At 35.4% G+C, this 23528-nt stretch overlaps 1 protein-coding gene across 9 annotated transcripts in view; it reads right to left on the bottom strand.

Moving 5' to 3' along the window:
- Positions 1–23528, bottom strand: part of DGKH (diacylglycerol kinase eta) — a 203389-nt gene that overhangs the window by 34260 nt on the left and 145601 nt on the right. For 8 of the 9 annotated variants that reach the window (XR_010123554.1, XM_054446619.2, XM_063650787.1 and 5 more), the window contains 8 exons: positions 21377–21476; positions 19216–19489; positions 17977–18099; positions 13379–13510; positions 9712–9829; positions 8629–8739; positions 8397–8493; positions 2143–2250 (listed from right to left, as the gene is read on the bottom strand). Coding sequence is in view for 8 of the 9 variants with exons in the window: in XM_054446619.2 (XP_054302594.2) it covers positions 2143–2250; positions 8397–8493; positions 8629–8739; positions 9712–9829; positions 13379–13510; positions 17977–18099; positions 19216–19489; positions 21377–21476 (1063 nt within the window). In the remaining variant the exon portion in view is untranslated. The remainder of the gene's footprint in view (positions 1–2142; positions 2251–8396; positions 8494–8628; positions 8740–9711; positions 9830–13378; positions 13511–17976; positions 18100–19215; positions 19490–21376; positions 21477–23528) is intronic. The other variant, XM_063650786.1, reaches the window with a different exon arrangement.

Genomic DNA, 23528 nt, shown 5'->3' with positions numbered 1-23528 from the left:
TGAGGGAACTTGATAGTATGCAAATAGAAACCTCAGAGGATAAAAATTATGCAGACTTATTTTGTCTTTACATTAGATGCATTTTCACAAAATTAATTTACTCTAAAATTTTATATGTAGGCTGTATTACCTTATCATTTTTATGCTCTCTTTTACTATATAATAAATAATATGCATCTGAAACAATTTTCAGTATAAAGTAGTATGCTAATTAAGACTTTCACTGAAAATATCAGGACACAAAAGTTGCTAACATTGATGAATTTCTTATAATTTTGTTATTATACTGCCTGAATTTAAACCCTGTCTCTGCTGTTACTAACTGGAAACTTTGTCTTAGATTCTTCTGTGGTAAAAATCAAATAAGCAATGTGGATATTAAATAATTAATGTGAAGCTCTTAGAACATTGTCGGACTACCTAGCAGGTATTCAAGGAATGTTGGCTTTATTTATCCTAATCTCACTGATTTCTCCCCTTCAAAATACTTAATAGTGACGAGCAGACAAAAGATGTTTTTATACTCGAATAGGGCTGGAATATATTTATGTCATGAAAATTACAAATACTTTCCAACTGATCTTATACTTTACTACCTGTCCATTTAAGATCTTTGAGAAAAACAGATCAGTAGGAACCATTATATCATTATATCATAAACTCAAATCAATGGATGTGACTCTTCAAATAAAGACTGTGATAACACTTCTCATTTTTACTGATATATATATATATACATACTTTAATAATTGTGCCCTCTCTTTCACTCTTTTCACAACAATTACATTTGTAAGGTTGTGTTTTCTTCTTTTTTTAATATAGAAAAGTATGAAAATAAAAACAAAAATAGCCTTAAACCTGACTGCCCAAATGAGCCCTCTTGATATTTCTGAAAATAAAAAATATATACACACACAAGTTTAGAAAATTAAAAGTACTGAGGCTGGATGCAGTGGCTCATCCCTGTAATCCTAGCACTTTGGGAGGCTGAGGTGGGTGGATCACCTGAGGTCAGGAGTTCAAGACCACCCTGGCCAACATGGTGAAACCCCATCTCTACTAAAAATGCAAAAATTAGCCAGGCATGATGGTGCGTGCCTGTAGTCCCAGCTACCCAGGAGGCTGAGGCAGGGGAACTGCTTGAACCTGGGAGGCAGGGATTGCAGTGAGCCGAGATTGCACCATTGCACTCCAGTCTGAGCGACTGAGTAAGAGGAAGGAAGGAAGGAAGGAAGGAGGGAGGGAGGGAGGGAGGGAGGGAAGGAAGGAAGGAAGGAAGGAAGGAAGGAAGGAAGGAAGGAAGGAAGGAAAAGAAAATTTAAAGGACCAAAAGGTACTGTGGTAGGCAGAATAATGTCCCCTCTCTGCCCCTAAAATGTCCATGTCCTAATCCCCCAAACCCGTAAATCTGTTACCTTCCACAGCAAAAGGAACTTTGCAGATGTGATTAAATAAAGGGCCTGGAGATGGGGATGATCCTGGGTGATCTAGGTGGGCCCAATGTAATCACAGTGGTCATTAAAAGTGGAAGAGGGAGCAGCAGAGATCAGAGAGATGCCATGTGAGAAGGATTCAACCTGCCTTTGCTGGCTTTGAAGATGGAGAGGAATGTGGGCAGCCTCTAGATGCTCCAAAGACAGGGAAATAGAGTCTCCCTTAGAGCCTCCGGAAGGCAACAGCCCAGCTGACACCTTGATTTCAGCCCAGTAAGACTGTGCCAGTCTCCCGTCATATACAACTGTAAGATGATAAATGTGTTTGAGGTGGCTAAATTTGTGTTAACTTGTTATAGCACCGATAGAAAATAGATGCAGGTATAAAATTAAAAAGTAAAATCTTCCCTTCCTTATTTCATAAACCTACTTTCCAAAAGCAGATCCATTATTTAATGTTCATCCAGAAAATTGTGACATACATCCCAAGATACGGATATCTGTGTCTTCAACATGAGAAAAGTTAGAGTACATCCACAAGAGACTGTTACAATAAAATCTTAAATAAATCTATTCCATGCCTCACTTTCCCAATGCAAAATATTTAACATGAAATTTAACTACTATTCCACAGCCCATTTACAAAAGCAAATTATTCCAGTGATATAATTATTTTTGAGGAAACAAACTATTTACTCCTATTACTTACATCATCCTCTTTAGTTCCACCCCAAAAGTTAGTGCCTCCAGCATAGCTGGGAATGTTCAACACGGCTATGCCTTGCAAGCTGGGAAGAGGAATATACTGCCCATCGCACTGTAAGGTAAAAAAAAAAAGTAGAGATTAGATAAAAAGAGCAGAACCACTAGTTTGGAAGATACTAAAACACTAAAGATGAAGGACAATGGAGCAGAGTGTGTTGGTAATGTCTGCTCTCTATACGTTACCAAATCATTTATCTTATTTTTTTAATTAAAAAAAGTGAAGTATAAATAACTATAGCAGAAGTTATTACAAAAAACTGATTTTTTAAAAAATGTTTTACCTCTTTCCTTCAAAACCATGCAGTCCTTTTCTCGAGTCATTTTCAGGCCTCTTATGTACTTTCACCTGCAATGTTGTCCTCTATGTATTTATTTTAAGCATCTTTTTGAAAGCAGGCTGGGTAAGAGCAAGTGGAGCCTAACCATCTCACTTAGCCCCTCTCACAGTCCCTGGTACATTGCTGGGGCTCTACAACCACCTGGGGACTGGTGAAACTCAAAGCTGAGTACTTCAAGTAGTCAGAACCAAAGTCAAGCAAAAATTTATGCATCTCAGAAAGCTCCTTGCAGTCCTTACTTTTTCATGAAGCACTTAAATGAAAAGTAAATTACCATGTAAATGGAAAAAAAGGATATGGTTGGTGAAGGGATGTGAATAAATTCTTACTGAGTAGAAGCAGAACTGTTGCCTTCTCTCATAAATGTTGTTTCTTAATTAATTTCAATTAATGCTGTTTATTCTATTAACTCTTAAATAAAGCCTAGTTAGCTATTAAGGAAACAGTTATGAAACTAATTTTTAAAAAATTACTCAAGTAAAATGATCACAATTATGTTACATACATTTTATGATCATACTTATTATTTTAATTAACATTTAAAGCAAACCACTTAACATTTTTCTAAGTGAATATTTAAATCCAATGGAAATGTTTAAGCCTTCATTTTAAAAGAGAAGAGCTTGCAGATGTCACACCTAAAATGGATGCTATATTTTCATTAAATAATTCTTATCTTAAAAATAATTAACATAGCTTCTTAAAAATTACACTTTAATGCCCAATAAAAATGATTTCCAACAGAAAGAAATAAACTGTATTTCTGAGACAGTGAGAGAATAATTTGTTCTAGGGTAGAAACCAAGGTGAGGGAAAGAGTTTCTGTAATGGGACATCTCATTAAAAAGAGTATTAAGTCCTACTGGTCTAGGACGGTTTGGGTTTAGCGAAGATGGAAGGAAAAGGTCTCAATGTCAAGAGTACCAATATTTTCTTTAATGTCTATTCAGTAGTGAGGTTCTGATTCTCCAAGTTAGCTCCCTAAACTGGTGAAAATCCAGGGCAGAGACCAGCAAACACTTGGAAATTGTTACAGCTGGTCCAAGACGACCCCGTAAGGGACTTCTCTGCTCTGTGAATCTGAGAACGGGGAAGAATAAGAGCTTAATAAGGGTGCATAGGAGGTTAATCTCATCCCTAAGTACTGCAAAAAATGTTCACCACCAGAATCACACAGAAGCTTGTGTTTGCTAATTCAGCCAAAGTCAGTTCTTGGGAAGACCTCAGGGTTATTGGCTGATTGGAATGCTGTAATGGATGAAGGCCAGGATTGGCGATTTACCTTCACAGGCATGTTTCACAATTCCTTTTTTTCTTTTTCATGAAAACACAGTGTTAACCATTAGCAGGTTCAGCTTTTCACATTCAAAGGTCCATGCACCTGGGGGTGTGTCTGGCACATAATTGGTGCTCAATGTATATTTGTTCAATGAATAAATATGAAATACTTAACAGAATAATAAACTTTTTCTCAACCCAATACATTAAACAGATATCTTTATGTGCTTTAGAAAAAGCTGCTTTAAATCATATGACTAACAAAGGAAATGGGGAAAAATACTATGTCTGTAAATATAAAAGAAATATTTTAAAAAGATTTTCCAAATGGATGCACTTTATTTGCAAACATGGTATGGAAAATGATGAACATTTTCAGAAAGAAGTCCCATGTGCGGTGCTGAAGTGAACATATATATATTAAGCAACACACCTAAATCTAAATGCTTAATGTCCATTTCATAGACCCTCATAGGAAAAATACGAGGAATACAGATTCAACAAATTAACAAATTCACATGATTTAAAAGTTTCTCATATCCAGGAAAAACTTCAGGAGTGTTAAATTTTTAAAAATATTTCAAAAATATTTCCAATAGCCCCACATATCCTTTATTTTTATTTATTTATTCTTTTTGAGAGATGTGCTCTTGCTCTGTCACTCAGCATAGAATGTAGTGGTGCCATCACAGCTTACTGCAGTCTTGAACTCCTGGGCTCAAGCGATCCTCCTGCCTCAGGCTTCCAAGTAGCTGGGATTATACGTGCACACCACCAGAGCTGGCTCCCTAGCCATCCCATGTTTCTATTTGTGGTTCATGATGTTGCAAAATGCTACAAAACTGCAGCTATATATATTTTTCTCATTAGTGTTTGTTTTCTCTGCTCCTTTCACCAGACAATCTGATATGAAGGGAAGATGGTGGAGCTGGATTGAATTCTGTCACAGTATTTGGGTAAGTCCCTTAAGCTTTCAGAGCTTCACTTTGCTCATCTGTAAAATGGGCTAACAATTCTTAGCACACAGTGAGGCCAAAGAGATAAGGTAAAGAAAAGCACCTAGAACACATGTGGGAAGTCAGTAAATTTCCTTCGTCAGTTATAATTACAAATTGCCTTGTGGAAAAAACACTGGATTTGAAATGTTGGCTCTTCCAATTATCAGCTGTTTGAACTTAAGCAATGCCTTTACTTTTCTGAACTGAATAATAATACCTACCTCATGAGTTGTTAAGAATTAAAGGTGGTATGTAGAAGGCATACAGTAAACTTCATTCAAAATGATTTAAAAAGTAGTTACAACTAGTTATTACTGAAATGAATTAAACAAATACAGAAATTACTATTAATATAATAAACTAAATTTATTTTGTTTTTTAAAAAGATACAGATTACAGGAAGATTTGAAATAACTAAAAATGTGAATTAAACAACTATTTGTTCTCAATCACATATTTCATTATAGCCTACAGATGAAGACTGTTTTTTAAAGTTATTTGTTTTTCTTCATGTATCTTAGTTCTTACAGAAGTTGAAATGATATATAATTATTATTTCATTTAATAAATAGAACAGGCTGCTTAACCCATGTAAATTAGGTATATTATGGGCAAAAAAGTCATCCTTCTTACAAAAAATGTTTGAAATTTTAATACAATTCTTCCATTTACATGTGAAAGGTGCTTCTACTCTAAAAGTAGCAAAATATGATACTGTGATGTTATTTACATTTCTGGAATTCCCATCATTGTAAAAAGGATTCTAAATCTCACTCCAAGTTTCTGAAAGTTGAGTATATACCAGAATCACTGATAATGTGGCTTGGGAAACAAAGTTTGCATTTGTACAGTTCTTTTCCATTTACACTGTGATTTACAGTACCTTAGGCTCATTTATTTATGATTTGCACAAAATCATTATTTTATCAATTTCGTATATAGGGAAACCAAGGTCAAAGTCTTTGTTCTGCACAAATTTAAAGTTAGGACATGAAGTCAGCCTCGTTCCATACCAATAACATAACGCGGAGGGAAAACTTATCTGAGGAAAAAGGTAAGAGTAAAAAGCTAAAAAGGAAGGCCACTGGTGAAGGCATCTCTCTGGAAAGAGCCTCCCAAGGTGTGGGTCTCTCTTTTCCACCTTTATCCCGAGTGAACCATCATCAGATAAATGAATTTTTACACAACGGCCTTCCATTGTCTTTAGAAGTAGAATATATCTTTTTGGTTCACTTTATTGTTATTATTTTTTGTTAATGATGGCAAAGATGCTCTACTTTTTCTACTTCATTTTTATGTATATTAACATGTTTTCATTTATCTTGTTTTACTCATTTTATTTTCCTTTTTTATCATTTAACATATACATCTATATCAAGTGTTCTTAACTTAAGGTTCAGAAACCAGGAGTCCATGGATAGATTCAGGTGATTTGTTAACTTCATGATAAAAATCTGTATCTTTATGTTCACTAACCTATGAAGTTTAGCATTGCCCTCAATTATAAATGTAGGGAAAAAAAGGCATTAGTAACACCCGTGATTTCATCATCAATAGAAATGAGACATTTTTATATTACATTATAGATGTTTCAGATATCTTGTATATAAGTTCATCATCACTTTGAAGTTATGGTATTTATTAGACATGCCGTTAGATTTTTATTTGATACAGTAACGATGAAACACATATATTACTCTTTAGCAACATAAAAATACGTTGTCAGTTTATTTTAATCTTATTGGTAAGTCTTCTTTTGTAAGTCTGTATTTCATATAACGCATTTGAAAACAATATTCTGAGAAGGGGTCTTTATTTTCACCAGAATGCCAAAGGTGTCTACAACTCAAAAAAGATTAAGAATCTTTTGAAAAGAAGAGTACAAAGCAGCTGTGTAAATAAGATATCTTGTTCAAAATTTGGAACACCAGTACAAGAGGTTACTAATCCTATTTCTGAAGAGCTGAGGTTCTTCCAGGAACTAAGACCATCCAGCCATTCAGATCCAGCCAGTTTTTCAACCCTTAAAGATAGCTGGCTATGCTTGATCACAGCACTTAATAAATTGTGCTAAAGTGATCACTTACCCATCCATTTCACCCTCAAAACAGGACCAGTACTGAGCTAAACACTAGGGATAACAAAGATAAAAACAACTTCCTATGTGTCCTTGGGTGTGGCCAAACTGGGCGCGGTGGCGCACACCAGTAATCCCAGCACTTTGGAAGGCCGAGGCGGGCAGACCGTGAGGTCAAGAGATGGAAACCATCCTGGCCAACATGGTGAAACCCCATCTATACTGAAAATACAAAAATTAGCTGGGCGTCGTGGCGCGCGCCTGTAGTTCCAGCTACTTGGAAGGCTGAGGCAGGAGAATCGCTTGAACCCAGGAGGCGGAGGTTGTAGTGAGCCGAGATCGCACCACTACACTGCAGCGTGGTCGACAGAGCGAGACTCCATCTCAAATAAATAAATAAATAAATAAATGAATAAATAAATAAATAAATAAAAAGAGTGCGGCCAACCGGGGTATATGAAGAAGAAAAGGAATGATTACATGATTAGGAGAGCACCTAAGCTGACCTGGGCATGGGGTGTCAAGGATAGCATTTACAAAATGTGAACCTTCCTGATTTTGTACCTTTTTATCCAGTAAGTCGATCTTAATTTTATAAGCAATAATAAATCAAACCAGCTGATCATACAGTTGTATGTTTAGAGTGGAAAGTATAATAGGCTCATCTTTACTAGGAAATATAGTCGTTAAAGAATGAGCTAGACACCTCTTTAGTCCACATTCCAGTGTTTGGATAATACCCCAAATAATAATGCTCTGTTTATTTTGTTGAGCTGTAGAATTAAGATTTTATAATTTTCTATATGTATGATATGCTTTAATTAAAAATATATAGTCATAAAAAGATACAAGATAGGAAAGACATGCCCATCAGCATAAACAGTGAGTCCTGGATCAAAGGAAAAATAAAATAAAATTCACAGAAATTAATAGTCTTTTCAGAGCTATATCCTCAGGCTTGTTGTTTCTGTTGTTGGAGGAAATAACTTTTTCTGTCCTTAATTTCCTATTTAAATTAGTAAAAAACAGTAAAACATTTAAATGCTCAAAATCTCTTTTAATTTTACTTACTTGTTGTTAGAAATAATTGGAGCAAAAAATAAACGTATATTTAAATTAAAAGATTCTATTTACGTCAAATGTTATTTTCAGGGATTTGCAAAACTTTTGTTATTAGAGAATTGGGCCAGAATTTGGAAGCTTAAATGAGAAAATCCATTAAAAACCCTCTCCTATAAATGTGCTCCCTTGGCTCCACTTTTACATGGGGCACCACAACTCCAGAGTAGCCCCAGTTTCAGGAGCTAATGATGATGATAATTAAGTGTGTCATTCATATCCTGTGTATATACTTCCTTTAGTACAAAGTTGATAATCACATTCATTTTTCCCCTTGAATATTTATTTAATCGCTAATCAAAACGCATTTAGGTCAAATTAGCTCCAAAACGATATTATTTTTTTAAGTAAGATAATATGAAATATCTTTACTTTAAGATGAACTTACCTCAAGTTGAACCCTTTGTTCTAAATTCTTGTACGATCTCTGTAATAACTCCCGGGTTCCAAGGACTCCATACCACATCAAGTTTTTAGTTCGGCTCCTGAAAATAAATATTGGCAGGCAATTTCAGGAAATTTTACTTATTTACTTCTTAAAGGCAGAGCAAGCAAAAGACATAATAAATGAAGAAAAAATTGCCTTTGTGTAATAGCATTATTACTTTTACTAAAATTACCTGCATTTTTCAGGGTGCTCCTCTCTTTTATTATTAAATTCTAATGAAATTTTTGCATCTAATCCAATCCCAAAGTAATTGTTCATGACACATTTTTCTGAATATCCATCTCTATGATCATAGGGAAAAGTACATCAAAGTCAATTTCAGATTCATTACAACAATTGCAATTTGTACACAAGATAGTACTTAAAACTATTTAAGCTTCCATTTCTTATAGCAGATTGTAAAACTTAGCACTAATCACTTCCTATTCCTATGCCATATGTACAACCACAGGACATGTGTACAATTTCTGGTACATGTGACATAAAGGGATGGTGAGCAAGGCAAAACAGACACACAGTTATGGTGTGATTTTCTCTAACTAACAAAATCTTAGTTCTATTTCTACATAAGTTCCTCACTACACAGAAAAATGCAGGTGATTATGGGAAGGCCTTACAGTCAGGTGGCCAATTCTCTCTCTCTCTTTTTTATCATTAGAAAGTCTCCTCCATTTCTACACTTAACAATGGACAAATATTTATTGAGCAAAAAAGTACTAGATCCAATCCATTCTTCCAGGCGTTTTGGAACATTTAAAATATGGTACTGTCCTTGAGGAATGTCATTACAGAAATGATATAACAAGAGCAAAATTTAAAAAGGAAGTAAAAGAAAGTATATCTTGAACTGCCAAAAAATTGTAGGAGTCTTAAGAAGGGAAGAGATCAGTGTGGGCCAAAAGATTCCCAAAATAAGTAAACCTAGAAGCTGACGTGGAAAGATGACAGATCTGGCAAGACTGAGAAGAAAGGAGGTAAAGGGAATAGCATCAGTTCTATTTATTGGTGCCTTTCTTTGCCAGAGGGTTGCTCTCAGAGAGAACGGGCTGGAAAAGGACCTACCTCAGGGACAGATCATGGAGACCACTGAATTTTAAAGGACTCAATGTGCTTGGCATTATCAACTTTTGTAATTTTCTGATCATCCTTTTTTACATGGGACCATATTTATTTTAATACATTTAAAATGTTACAGTTCATGTTGGAAAAAAATAAGAAAAACCCAAACAAAATATTTGCAAAAGCATTTTCTTACACGGAATCTGGATCTGGATCAATAAACGGCGTGGCACCAAAAGGATCAATGTTTGCCAGTAACATTTTGTTGATAATCGAACTCCCAGCAATTGAGGCAGCCAGTCCTGCTCTTAAACCTGGACAGAAAAACAAACACATATGGGATCTCATGTTAAGAAAAAACACAGAAAGAACCAGTCCATCCAGGCCTAATATCAAATATCTTACTTTTAAAAGCAAGGTTTTCATTGCCTACTCTTCTCATTAATGAAAATTAAGAACAATGACATTTGTGAGTACAAGGCTTTTGACACTTCCAAGGATCTATATGTTATCATAAAGAATTAAGGAGAGGAGGACCTAAATAGGAATGGCTTTGTGACATTTTCACATTTACCATCCCAATAATTCTATAACAAATAATTCTATAACAAATACATTTTACTTCCTTTGTTATAGCAAAGATGGTATTAAGTCTGTAAGGAATTTACAGTAAAGGCGGAATTACCCAAAATGTCATGGAGTTATCACTTCCATATTCTCAAATCATAGACAATGATACTTAATTTAAAATATTAAGAGATGTATCAAGGTGAAAACTCAGTGTTGGTTTTAAGAATAAGTAGTAAAGTATTAAATGTAGGTATCTGTCAATTTTAGAAGAATATAGTATTAAATATAAAAAATTAAGCCTCTTACCTCAAATTCATTTCAACATGCTTTCCAACTAGTTTTCTAACTGTTACAATATTCAAAGCTAATGAATTTTATGATTTACTCAACCCAATATGAAAGCTAGAAGCACTAAAGTCTGGAGAGGAGACAAACTAATAGGAACTTACAAGAACAAGGGAAACACGAGGAAATTAGAAAAACAAGTTCTTTCTTTTTATTTTTTTTTTAGAGATGAGTCTCACTCTGTCACCTAGGCTGGAGTGCAATGGTGTGATCACAGCTCACTGCAGCCTCGATCTCCCGGGGTTCAAGTGATCCTCCCACCTCAGTCTCCCAAGTAGCTGCAACTACAGGCATGTGCCACCATGCCCAGCAATTCCTTTTTTTAGCAAGCATTCCTTTCCTCAGCACTATGCTCCTTAGTGAATTATTATTATTCATTATTTTAATGTTTAGGCAATTATCAAATACAATGAATTTTGTTCTTTCGTTTAATGTCATAGTTTTGAATATACTGTGGCATACTTGTTTATGCCAATTTCCTTTATGTCTAAACAAGTAAATGAATGAAGAAAACAAATTTAGTAAGCATAAAGAACAGTTTGGAGAGGGGAGAGCCACACTCCAGCTGCTCTAGAGGGAAGTGTTAATATTTTCTTTCTTTCTTTCTTTTTTTTTTTTTTTTTTTTTGTTTTTGAGATAGAGCCTCACTCTGTTGCCCAGGCTGGAGTATAGTAGCATGATCTCAGATCACTGCAACCTCCGCCTCTCGGGTTCAAGAGATTCTCCTGCCTCAGTCTCCCAAGTAGCTGGGATTAAAGGGGTGAGCCAGCATGCCTGGCTAATTTTTGTATTTTTAGTAGAGACGGGGTTTCACCATGTTAGCCAGGTCTCAAACTCCTGACCTCAGGTGATTCGCCTGCCAGGTCTCAAACTCCTGACCTCAGGTGATTCGCCTGCCTCAGCCTCCCAAAATGCTGGGATTACAGGCGTGAGCCACTGCGCTCAGCCAAGTGTTAATATTTTCTAAGATGTTTTAGGGTTAGCCATATTCCTTTCAGCTTTATTCCAGAGGGGTTATCCCAAGGTTCCTAGTTGGAACAGGAACACAGCATTTAAACCTGAAGGCCTTTCCAGAACCAGTTTGTTCCAGATTGATCTTTCTTTTTGTCTTTTAATATTTCTATTCTGATACAACTGATATATTATAAAATTAACCCTTTTAAAGTTTTTAGATAATTCAGTTGTTTGTAATATATACACAAAGTTGTGCAACCATCACTATTAATTCTAAAACCTTTTCGTTACCCTGCAAAGCAATGGTGTACCCACTGGCTGTCATTTTCCATTCCATCGATCACCTCACCTCCAGTTCCTTGGGAACCACTGTCTACTTTCTGTCTCTATGGGTTATGACTATTCTGTGCATTTAATATAAATGCAGTCATGTTACATTTGGCTTTTATGTTCATTTTCCATAGTGTTTCTATATAGCATGTACCAGTGCTTCATTCTTTTTAATGGGTAGATAATATTCCATTGTATGAATATATTGCTTTTGTATATAAACATCAGTTTTGTATATAATCATCAGTTTTGTATATAAACATCAACTGATGGATGTTTGGGTTGCTTCCACTTTGGGGCTATTGTGAATGCTGCTATAAATAGTCATGCACAAGTTTTTGTGTAGACATGTATTTTCAATTCTCTTGGGTGTATACCTAGTAGTAAAATTGCTGGGTCACATGTAAACTCTATGTTTAACTTTTTGGGGAATTGTGAAACTATTCTTAAAATGGCTGCACCATTTTACATTCCTACCACCAGTGCATGAAGTTCTAATTTCTTCACATCTTTGCCAATATTTGTTATCATCTGTCTATTTTGATCACAGTCATCCTAGTGGCATAAGGGAGCACCTCATTATGGTTTTAATTTGCATTCCCCTGGTGACTAATGATGTTGAGCATCCTTTTCATGTATTTATTGGCTATTTGTGTACTTTCTTTGGGAAAATGTCTATTTAGATTCCTTTCTCATTTTAAAAGTGAGATATTTACCTTTTTATTGTTGAATTTTAAGGGTTCTTTATATGTTCTGGATACTACTCCTTTATCAGATATATTATTTGTAAATTCTTAAACTGTCATTTCACTTTCTCGATAGTGTCCTTTGAATCACAAAACTATTAATTTTGATAAAGTTCAATTTATTTGTCTTTTGTGGCGTGTGCTTGTCATATCTAAGAAATCATTGCCTAATCCAAAATCATGAATAATTTACATCAATGTTGTCTAAAACTGACTACAGAGAGACTTATGGCTTAAAACCAAAAGGATTCAGCAGAATCCTGACTAAAAAAACACCAAAAGGAAAGCTTAAGAAGTAGTAGAACATAATAAGTTCAGACTTACTTTGGGAACTTAGTAAATGCAGATTCCTGGACTCCACTCCAGAACTACTGAATCATCATTTCTGAGGGCACGGCCCAGAAACATGTGTTTGTTTGTTTGTTTGTTTTCTGAGATGGAGTCTCACTCTGTCTCCCAGGCTGGAGTGCAGTGGCGCGATCTCAGCTTACTGCACCCTCCGCCTCCCAAGTTCAAGCAATTCTCGGGCCTCAGCCTCCTGAGTAGCTAACATTACAGGGGTGCGCCACTACATCTGGCTAATTTTTTTGTATTTTTAGTAGAGACAGGGTTTCACCGTGTTGGCCAGGCTTGTCTCGAACTCCTGACCTTCTGATCTGCCCATCTTGGCCTCCCAAAGTGCTGCAATTACAGGTGTGAGCCACTGCGCCTGGCCGAAACAGGTGTTTTAATACTTTCTAGGCAACTGTTATCCAGGGAAGAATCTAAGGGCCTGGATTCTGACTGAAAGCATAACAAGAACATTCTACTAAAAGAACATTTATCTTTAAGAACATGTTTCCACAGTAATGGAAATAAATACTTATATCTTTTCACAGAAATACTGAAAAATACACGATGTTTCAGAATCTGTACTACCTGGGCAGATTATTCTGGTATTGAGCACAGGGAGGTTTTCTTTGCTGGCTGCCACAGCTGGACCAGGGACAGAATCAGTTTGGGGATGGCCATAACTTGCCCGGGCATCTGGAGACCGAGGTGCAGTTTTAACTGTTGGCAAAAAGTCCAGATTAAAAAGAGATAATGATAAAGCTATAAAAATAAGCACGTTCCTATAAATTTAAAACATAAAATAATGTTTAAATCAATCAGTAGAAATGAAAATATTATGCATAGCTATTGTTTACATTTTCTTGAGACTTACATGGAGGGAATCAGAAGTCTTGATTCCTCACCTCAAATCGACGAACATCAGTAGAAAATACATGTCTACCATAATTAAAGGTCACTAATACTCATAATTTGAATATGATCAATGCACACTTAAAGATAAATGAAACTTTTGAAGTCTGATTATTTTTGAAAATGAAACATATGTGTTATAATGCACACTACCCATGTAATCCTTGTCTCATAAATATCAAGTGAATGATCAAATTTAATTAATGTAATTCCCAGAGCAAACACGTGAAACATGATTTAACACCGTCTTCAATAAATGGAAGAGGCCAGGTGTGGTGGCTCATGCCTGTAATTCCAGAGCTTTGGGAGGCTGAGGCAGGAGGATCACTTGAGGTCAGGAATTGAAGACCAGACTGGGCAACATAGCGAGACCCTGTCTCTATAAAAATGTTAGCCAGGCATGGTGGCATGCACCTGTAGTCCCTGCTACTTGGGAGGCTGAGGCTGGAGGATCACATGAGCCCAGGAGTTTGAGGTTGCAGTGAGCTATGATCACATCACTGTACTCTAGCCTGGGTGACAGAGTAAGACTCTGTCTCACACATAAACGAATAAATGGAAGAAAAATAGCATCTATCTTCAAGTGAAACGAACATATTTTTCCTGTACTTCTCAATTATTTATTCAAAATGATGATTTGCCCAAACAGTTCTATCATATTCTTGTAAAAGCTCAATACATTTAAAAAATTATTCTAAAACATAATTACTCTCAAAGTAAACAACAAAAAGAAAGATTTAACTCTAAACTGAGGCAAGTTAATGCAGAGTAAATGGTACCTTTAACCAATTTAGGAGTTACTGGTAGGTATTTTTAAGAAACAGTAATTCTCAAACTCAATTTTAAAATACTCTAAAACTTAATTATCTTCACTCTCCCTAAAACTAATTATAAGCTAACTATATTAATTTTACACTCTATTGTCTCATTCAAAAACAGTCCCATTGCACTAAAGTAACAGAACAGCCACCCCTTTTTTAAATAGATAGGACTCCTGGGCTAATTTCTCATAAAAACAACTTTTTGATGTTCAACTCTGACAAAAAGCGGAGAGCGTACTAATGACTAAGTCTGATGTTCCATTACAAGTAACTAAATTAATGTTTTCTGGTTCTTCTTAAATAAATAATCTCATCAATCATATTAATATACTGTATTTCTCACATCTCAGACATATGAATTATTACATGATGATACAATAAATGTGCCTCAAAAAGTAGTATTTCATATACTTCTACTTCCACTATTGCTACTGATTTCCAACAAGTTAGATTACTAGCCAAAATAAAGACCAAATGCTGTACCATTAAAGACTTTTCTAAATCTCTATTTCAATATCAACATTTACAGCACTATATTTGTATTTTTTAGTTTCCTTTACAGGCCACAACGGAAGTGTCAAGTTTAAGAGTATGGTAAGGTGGGATGATAGCCAGCTGGAAAACCATTAAATAAGCTTTGACAAACCAATCCTCCTAACAGCCATCATCTTAGGAGGAATTATCAGTGTATAGTATGGATGCCATTGTCATCTCTGCTGTAATCAACACTTTCTAATAGATGAAAACATCTAAGGCCTGCTTATCAAATTCACAGATGAAATAAACTTAAGATGATAGAATCAAGCTTCAAAAGAGCTTCACAGGATGAAATAATAGATCTAAATAAAAAAGATAAAAGTTCATTGGGATGAGTGTAAACTACTATAATTAGGTTTTAAAAAAGAGAAGTCTTGAGTAGTCTTTGTAACATCAAAAATGCCCTTAATGAGTAGTGTATGGGTACCAATGTGCTAATACACCACAGAAAATATCTGAAGAATTTTGTTTAAAATGGTACATCACATTTTAAGATAAACATTGACCAAATGGGTGCAACCAAGAAAACAAAAGGTTTAAAATCATCAATTTAAAAACTGGTAGAGAAACTTCAGGGCAGATCATCTGGAAGAGAAGACGTAAGGTGAGAGAAGGTCTGATCCCATCAAAGCTGTTTTCAGTATCATTTAAGGGCTGCCACATGAAGAACAAGAAGAAGAAAAAAGGAAGAAGAAAGAAGGAAGAGAAGAAGAAGAAAGAAGAAAGAAGAAAGAAGAAGAAGAAGAAGAAGAAGAAGAAGAAGAGAAGAAGAGGAAGAAGAAGAAGAAGAAGAGGAAGAAGAAGAAGAAGAAGAAGAGAAAAGAGGAAGAAGAAGAGGAGGAAGAGGAAGAGGAAAAAGAAGAAGGAGGAGGAGGAGGAAGGAAGGAGGAGGAGGAGGAGGAAGAGGAGAAATAGCTCCAGAGGCAGAGTCCTCTTTGATACAGTGAAATGTATACAAAATTGCTCCTTAAACTAACCATAAACACTACATAAAGGCCAGTAGTTGTTACTGTCAAACTATCATTCATAAAACCTAATAATTACTGTAATCATGGGTAGAAATTTAGGGGAGAAAATAGAAAGCTCAATATAAAGAATGACTTTCTAACAATTAGAGCTGACCATAAGAGTGAGATGTATTGAAAGTGAGTGGTCCTAAGGCTTGTGGCCATCTGCTTCAAGGGTCCTAGAACATGCCTGCGTTGGGTTATACGCTGAACATCTGAGGTCCATGAGGTCTGATTTCAAAGTTTTTAAGAGTCTCAAGTACAATGAAATATTCTCTCACAGTTAATGTAATTAGTGGCAGCAGCAGCAGCAGTAGTAGCAATAAAAATAACAACAATAAAGATGACAGTGAACACTCAGGCAGCACTATCTACCAGACACTATTCTAGGCACTTTACGTATAGTAACTTTTCAACCTTCGCAACAACCCAATGAAGTAGGTAGATTATTATCCTCATATTAGAGATGAGAAAACCAAAGAGAGGTTAAGAAATTTGCCCAAGTTTATATGTAGTGAAAGTAAAAGCAAAAATTTAATGATTGCAAACATTTTTAAAAATTTTTTGAGAATAAGATAAAAACGGGTTTTTAAATTTAAAGTAACTTTATCAATTACCCTTTCTTTTACTTATTAAGTTTACATTTTACTTATTTAGCTTCATATGAAAGCTAGAATAAATTTAGCAACAACATATTAATAAACCTACCATCTAATTTTTTTCATAGTTAACAAGAGATGTTTCAAACATGTAAAATTTAAAATGTACTCACTACTACTAGTCCCGTGGAAAATCGGCCATAAACATGGGGAATGAAAGGTCTTCATCATGCCATAGCTCAAGCAGAAAATGTTAATCTGATATGGTCAGCTCCCCAAAAATTTGATTTTTTTTCATTGTATGAAGACAATTTCTTTTTTTATAATTTCAACTTTTATTTTAGATTCAGAGGGACATGTGCAGGTTTATTATCTGAGTATATCGAGTGATGCGGAGGTTTGGGGTACAATTGGTATCATCACCCAGGTACAGAGCATAGGACCCATTAGTTAGCTTTTCTACCATTCCTACCCTCCCACTTCTAGTAGTCCCCAATGTCTATTGTCTATTGTCCCCAATGACTGCAAACAATTCTGATATAATTGTGCTGACTTTTCATAAGTGCCATGTATTTATTTTCATATTGTCTCATCTTCATTAATAGTTTAATTTCTGCTTTGTTTTATTCCAGTAGGTTAGAAACTTTTCCCTTAGGCAATACACAATATTAAAAGTATAAATTCATTTTTAAAAAAATCTAAAAGGTAGAAAGATATTTAACATTCTTCAGGCAATTACATATTCATTTCCTTACCAAAATAATTTTGACAAAGCAAGGGCTGTAATTAGAAGTCCTGTGATTTTAAAGCTTGCTTTAAAGTCCTATGATTTTGAAGCTTAATAAGGACTATCAACCCAGAAGGTTGATCGACGGAACTTAAGGGACTGCTGAATCACTTAAATGCCAAATTTTGTGCATTTGGAGCGTTAGGAGAGCTGCAGCTTTCTTATAATTCTCAAAGAAATCTGTGAGCTATAATAGTTTCAGATCAGATGATTTAGGTGTTTCTTTCCTCTTTCCTCAGGAAAACCAACATATTTAATCATCCTTAGTCCTATAATCCTTAGTTTATTGTTATAATCTCTAGATTACATGATAAGAGAGGGATGTGAGAGTACTGGACAATAGTCTAGGTGTTATCTTTATTGTTTTATTATTCATGAATATTTATCTAAGCTTTAACTTCCAAAAAGCCTTTTCAAAAATAAAAATACAAATAGTTTTTTTCAAACTGATCAGCCTTTTGAAAACTAAAAGCAAAATCACATTTTATTTAATTCCAAAATAATTTTTTCCCAGTTTCCTCACCAGTTAATGATTCTTTGGCACCATCATCTTTAGCTTCCTCCTTAGATTCATCTGTTTCTGTGCTGTCATAATCAGAGGACTGATTAGCTGGTTCACAGGGGTGAACTGTCGAGTCATCCATAACTTCAGGTAGTAAGAAGATAAATAGTTTGGATAAGTAAAAATAAAGCCCATTAATATTAAGATATGCTCAGGAATGGCAAATTGAAACATATGCCAAAAGAAATTCCAGATTCACAAATAAACACTATTTAGCAATGAACTTGGGGTTGATGTCTGAAGAACTAAAGATTAAAAACTAAAGTTGCTAAAATTATATTTTTATCAGAATAAAAAAGTAAAGTATAAGAATTTTAGAGAATGAAATACAATTACAAGTTACAATCTATAAAGGGGTTTTTGAACATTAATTATTCATACTAAAATTAACATTTAGACTATAGCTAAAATTCTGAGAAGTATTAATATACACATTAATTAATAAGGCAGAGCTTTTATAAGCCCTTAATAAAGCAACATAAACATTTGGGAAATTAATGTTAAGAAAATATTTTCTGGCAGGGTGCAGTGGTTCACGCCTGTAATCCCAGCACTTCGGGAGGCTGAGGTGGGTGAATCACTTGAGCCCAGGAGTTTGAGATCAGCCTGGGCAACATGGTGAAATCCCATCTCCACCAAAACTACAAAAAATTAGCTGGGTATGGTGGTGCACATCTGTGGTCCCAGCTACTCGGGAGGCTGAGGGAGGAGGATAGCTTGAGCCTGGGAGGTGGACGTTGCAGTGAGCTGAGATCACAGATAGCTGGAGTACAGATAGCTGAGCCACTGTACTCCAGCTTGGGCAACAGAGTGAGACCCTGTCTCAAAAAAATTTTTTTTCTATATTTTCAAAGTAGTTTATAGGTTTGATTTTCTTCAAGAATTCAACAGATTCCAATTAAGTAAACTATATCTAAAATTTTTTAAATGTCATTTAAACTAGTTTTGTATTTTAGGTAGAAATGTTTCCATTTAACTTATTTCTAATATTTTATTTTATTCCTCACTAATATGCTGATTCTTACTACTACTATAACAATATATAAGACTATGTACAAGTTTTCTTATGACTTTATCTTCTATCTTGCCTTAAAAATTTTATTTTTAAAAAGTGTGTCCAATCTGACCACTATGAAAACTCCATTATGCTTGCAGTAGAAATGCTGCCAACTTCTTCCAAAGCTAAATGTTAATGTGTACCTTTTCCGGCTTCCTCAATGACTTGCCTCACTGCTTTCTTTAAACTATTTGCCCGCAACATGATTTCCCTTGGTTTGACAGCTTTCTGGGAGGAAGGTTTTGTAACGTCATCCACGAGCTGTTCTTTGCTTTCACCCAGGGACTCTTCACTGGACGATTCCACAGCATCTTCTTCCACAATGAGAGGGCTGAGGCCAGGGAGAACAGGCGCAGCCTGGGAATCTGTGTGCAAAGCCTGCAGCAGTTGTTCGAGCTTCTCGTTTAGGACTGAACACTGAGAGGAAAATATGGCAATGAGAAAAATATTCAAAAAGAATCAAGATCAGCAGACAAAGTACAAGAAATTTTTATAGAGATGTTTTGAAAGTTTAATCACTAGAGAGAAAAACACTAAAATTCCCACCTTTAATTTTGTAGATGTTCTGGTTCTGGAAGCAGCTAATTTAAAAATCTCCATTCAATGGAGATAGACAATTATAATTTAAATTATGGCTTTTGATTTAGAGGGACGATGCCTTTATTGATGTTTACTACATGAAATAATTTATAATTTTTTAAGTTGGCACAATTATTACATAATTTCAGAGCTACTCAGACTCCATTTCATGGGGAAAAAAATCTTTACAATATTTATACAGCTATTTTTCTCAAAATAACACAATAGACACTTTATACAAAGGGATGCTTTATATAAAAAATTACACAAAATTTGCTATACATTACACAAAACATTGGATCAACTTTTTAAAAAAAGTAATTGACTTAACGCACCATTTTGAGCATCATAAACGGCACATCTGGCTGAGTTGTGGCAAACTCCCCTTCAAAGCTTTGGTTTGCAAAGGAGTGAACAATGCCTAAGGGATTATTGGCTCAAAGAAAGTGCAGGAAGGAAAATGCACAAGGATAAGGAGGGAAAAGAAGAGGGATACAGAAAGAAAAGCACGCACTAGGCAAGCCCTTGTTTCTTTCTGCTTTTCTTGTATTACGAGAGGTGAAGAAACATTTAGGACTGAAGCTGTTGATGCTACCCCCCAATATACTTTTCATCTCCATAAAATTTCCAGTCCCTTTCCTCCTCATCTATTTGTCTTTGATGATATGCTGAGACAAGGTTACAGCAGAAATAGTTTAGAGACAGAAGGATGGCCAGAAAGGGTTTCTATTTTCCGAAACTCTCCACAGAGCAGAAAGACAAGAGAAAAAGGCAGAAAACTTCAAATGTATATTTATTTCTATTTTCTTTTTCTTCCACTCAATTAAACTGCCATCTCCAGCGTGGATTTGGGGAAGCTAATTCCTTTGCAAGCCCAAGATACTCAAGCCTTTTGTAAGAAGGTCCTGTTGTGAACCAATGAAAGCAAAGATAGTAGTTTTTAAGATTCAGTAAACTGTTCTTATTTTAGTTTATAAAGGGGGAAAGAAATCTGTAAAGAAAAAGGCAATGCAAGAAGCAGCACTCTGAAAGAGACCAAGAATTGTAATGTCTAGGAAATCCAAAGAACCATGCTGCAAGACAGCTGAACTGGCCCAAATCTGCTTGGAAATGGAAAGCCTTGCTTTCTCCACTGGAGCCCAGCTGCATGGGATCCCCTGTGGTCTGACTGCTATGCATCTACCCTTCAGTCAATCATGGCCAAGTGTGGTGGCTCACACTTGTAATCCCAGCATTTTGGGAGGCTGAGGTGGATGGATCACCTGAGGTCAGGAGTTCAAGACCAGCCTGGTCAACATGGTGAAACCCCGTCTCTACTAGAAATACAAAAATTATTTGAGTGTGGTGGCAAGCACCTGTAATCCAGCTACTTGGGGGGCTGAGACAGGAGAATCGCTTGAACCCGGGAGGTGAAGGTTGCAGTGAGTAGAGATAGCATCACTGCACTCCAGCCTGGGTGACAGAGCAAGACTCTGTCTCCAAAAAAAGTCAATCACTGGGACAGGGATTTGAGTTAGGTTTTGAGCAATGCAGTTTTCCTACATATTAAAGGGTAACAATAAAATAGAATATTTTTTTAAATCCTCAGATCTGATCCAAAGTAATTTTTCTCTCGATTTAAGATGTTTTGGCAGGAAAACCACCTAATCAATTTAGCTTTGAAACACAGTTGAATGTGAGCATTGTCCATAAACAACTCTCATGCCCTGAAGAGTCCCCTCTTACTTTACTGGCCACGGCATCAGCTACAACGGCATTTTCCAAGGTTTTGTCATACGTCTTTTCTACTTTGGCAACGAAGTCCTTTACAGTTTCACATAGCGTCCTTTGAGGAAAAGAAGTTGTACAATTTAGTAAGCTTCATGAATTGATTTGCTTTGATTTATGAATATATTTAAAAAGAAACACAATTAAGCAAACTGTCAAATATCTGGGTCATCTGTATATAAATCTATGCGTCTATCTGCTGTGCAGTTTGTCTCACATAAGTTCAAGACATTCTAAGTGATAAATGCATACATGAATAAGCCTTGCTGTATATTACTTAAATTATAGTAATTAATGTTATACGAAGCTTTCCTCAAATATTTAAATTAAGTATTTTTAGATCCCATTTAAAAATGATAAAGCATCATCTTGCTTTCTTCACTGGAATTCTAAACTTACATATTTTCATAACAGAAATTATAGTGCCGAACAAAAATAAGATTGTCACTTGTCACTGTCAAGCCATGACTCATCATATGGATATTTTGATGTATGTTACAGTTTCAATATATTATTACTGAAGAGAAAGAGGTTGTGCATTATGCTGAAAACAAATCTGCCATTTGAGTTATATTCTCTGTAAATCTATTCATTTTTTCCTTGAGATAACCAATGCAATAACTACAAGACTAATTTAATTTAGGTCTTGTTAGTGTCAGCAGTATATGGTTTACTTGTTTGTTTATTTTAATTACATTTGGCTTCTTTATAATAGAAATAAGCTAAAAGACAAAATAACTTGAAACACTAACAAAATCTGCCTTTTGAAAGGCTTTGGATCTGGATCTGGATCTGGTGCTAGATTAAAAACAACAATCAGCAGAATGGTATATGACCAGCTTTTTTAAAGCCAAGGCTTAAGCTGATAGAATCAGGCTATTTTTAAAATCATAGTATTGCTTTCTATCATTGATATAAATTGAGAAATTTAAATTAAAAAAAGGTTCCAGCAGTTATTTTTTCTATTACACTCACAGCTTTCTCTGGTAGTTGAGTGGCAAAATGGTAAATTTCCATATACTTCAGTATTATGAACTTGAGCAATTCAATAGACACAGGACACACACACACACACACACACACACCACCACCACCACCACCACCACCACCAACACTCCTCCCCCAACAGACATACACACTACCAACCTTCAGATTTATCATCTTGGAAATTGTATTCCTCCTAACAATTTTTGTTTTATTATTTTTTAGCAAACATTTCTAGATTTTATTTGAACAAAAGGTAATATTTTCTAATCCTGAATCTTCTTTGTTGGCTTTTTAAACTAAAATTTCTACAGAGAATCTAGCTTATCATTTACTAGACATGCATTCATGTATTTCATGTCAAGTTTTGTCTTCTTTGACCATGAACAATACTTCATGGGATTTCTCGAAATATAACACTATCACAAAATCTCTTCTAGGCATTTTACTGAAAGTTTCTGTAAAATGCGCTACTTTAAGGGGGAGGAGCATTGATGCCTCTTCCTGTAACTCTGAAATAGAGGTTTTTCTTGCCATTATTATAACATCATCTTGACATAATTTTCTCTTGGTTTGTGAAACTGCATATGTCATAGCTGCTTTTGTTGGTATTTTACTCACTCCTAGAGACAGAGCCCTTCAGTCCATCAGCCTAGGAATGAAAAGGGCAGCAGGGGTGCCCCTCCTCCATGTGCCATGTCACTGAGGCAAACAGAGGCTGACAGAGACACTATGACCCTGTGGCAGTAGTGGCCAAAGGAGCTGAGGAAGGGGCGTGTGAAGGTTAGGAGAGTGCTCACCACGCAACTGTGGAAAGAATCAGAAGACATGCTCTACCTTATGGCTCGTTAAGTTCCATATGCTAGAAGGAATATAGGATATTTACATTCTGGGGGAATGAAGTAACCTTTTATTATACCTCAATAGTGAATGTAGAGTTATTAAAACAGAAATAAAATATATACTTAAAAATAGTATGATTGCAAAGTCCTACCAACCAGAAACGTGCAAATTGGAGAAAAAACAATCTTAAGATGTCTTTACTATAGGAAGACAAAAGATATTCTCCAACTATACACAGTTTTCTACTTTATACATAAGACTTCCAGAAGATATGTGCAAAAGT

The sequence above is a fragment of the Pongo pygmaeus genome, chromosome 14, assembly GCF_028885625.2.
Source record: "Pongo pygmaeus isolate AG05252 chromosome 14, NHGRI_mPonPyg2-v2.0_pri, whole genome shotgun sequence".
Taxonomy (NCBI): Eukaryota; Metazoa; Chordata; class Mammalia; order Primates; family Hominidae; genus Pongo; species Pongo pygmaeus.
This window is presented reverse-complemented; position numbering and strand designations above follow the sequence as displayed.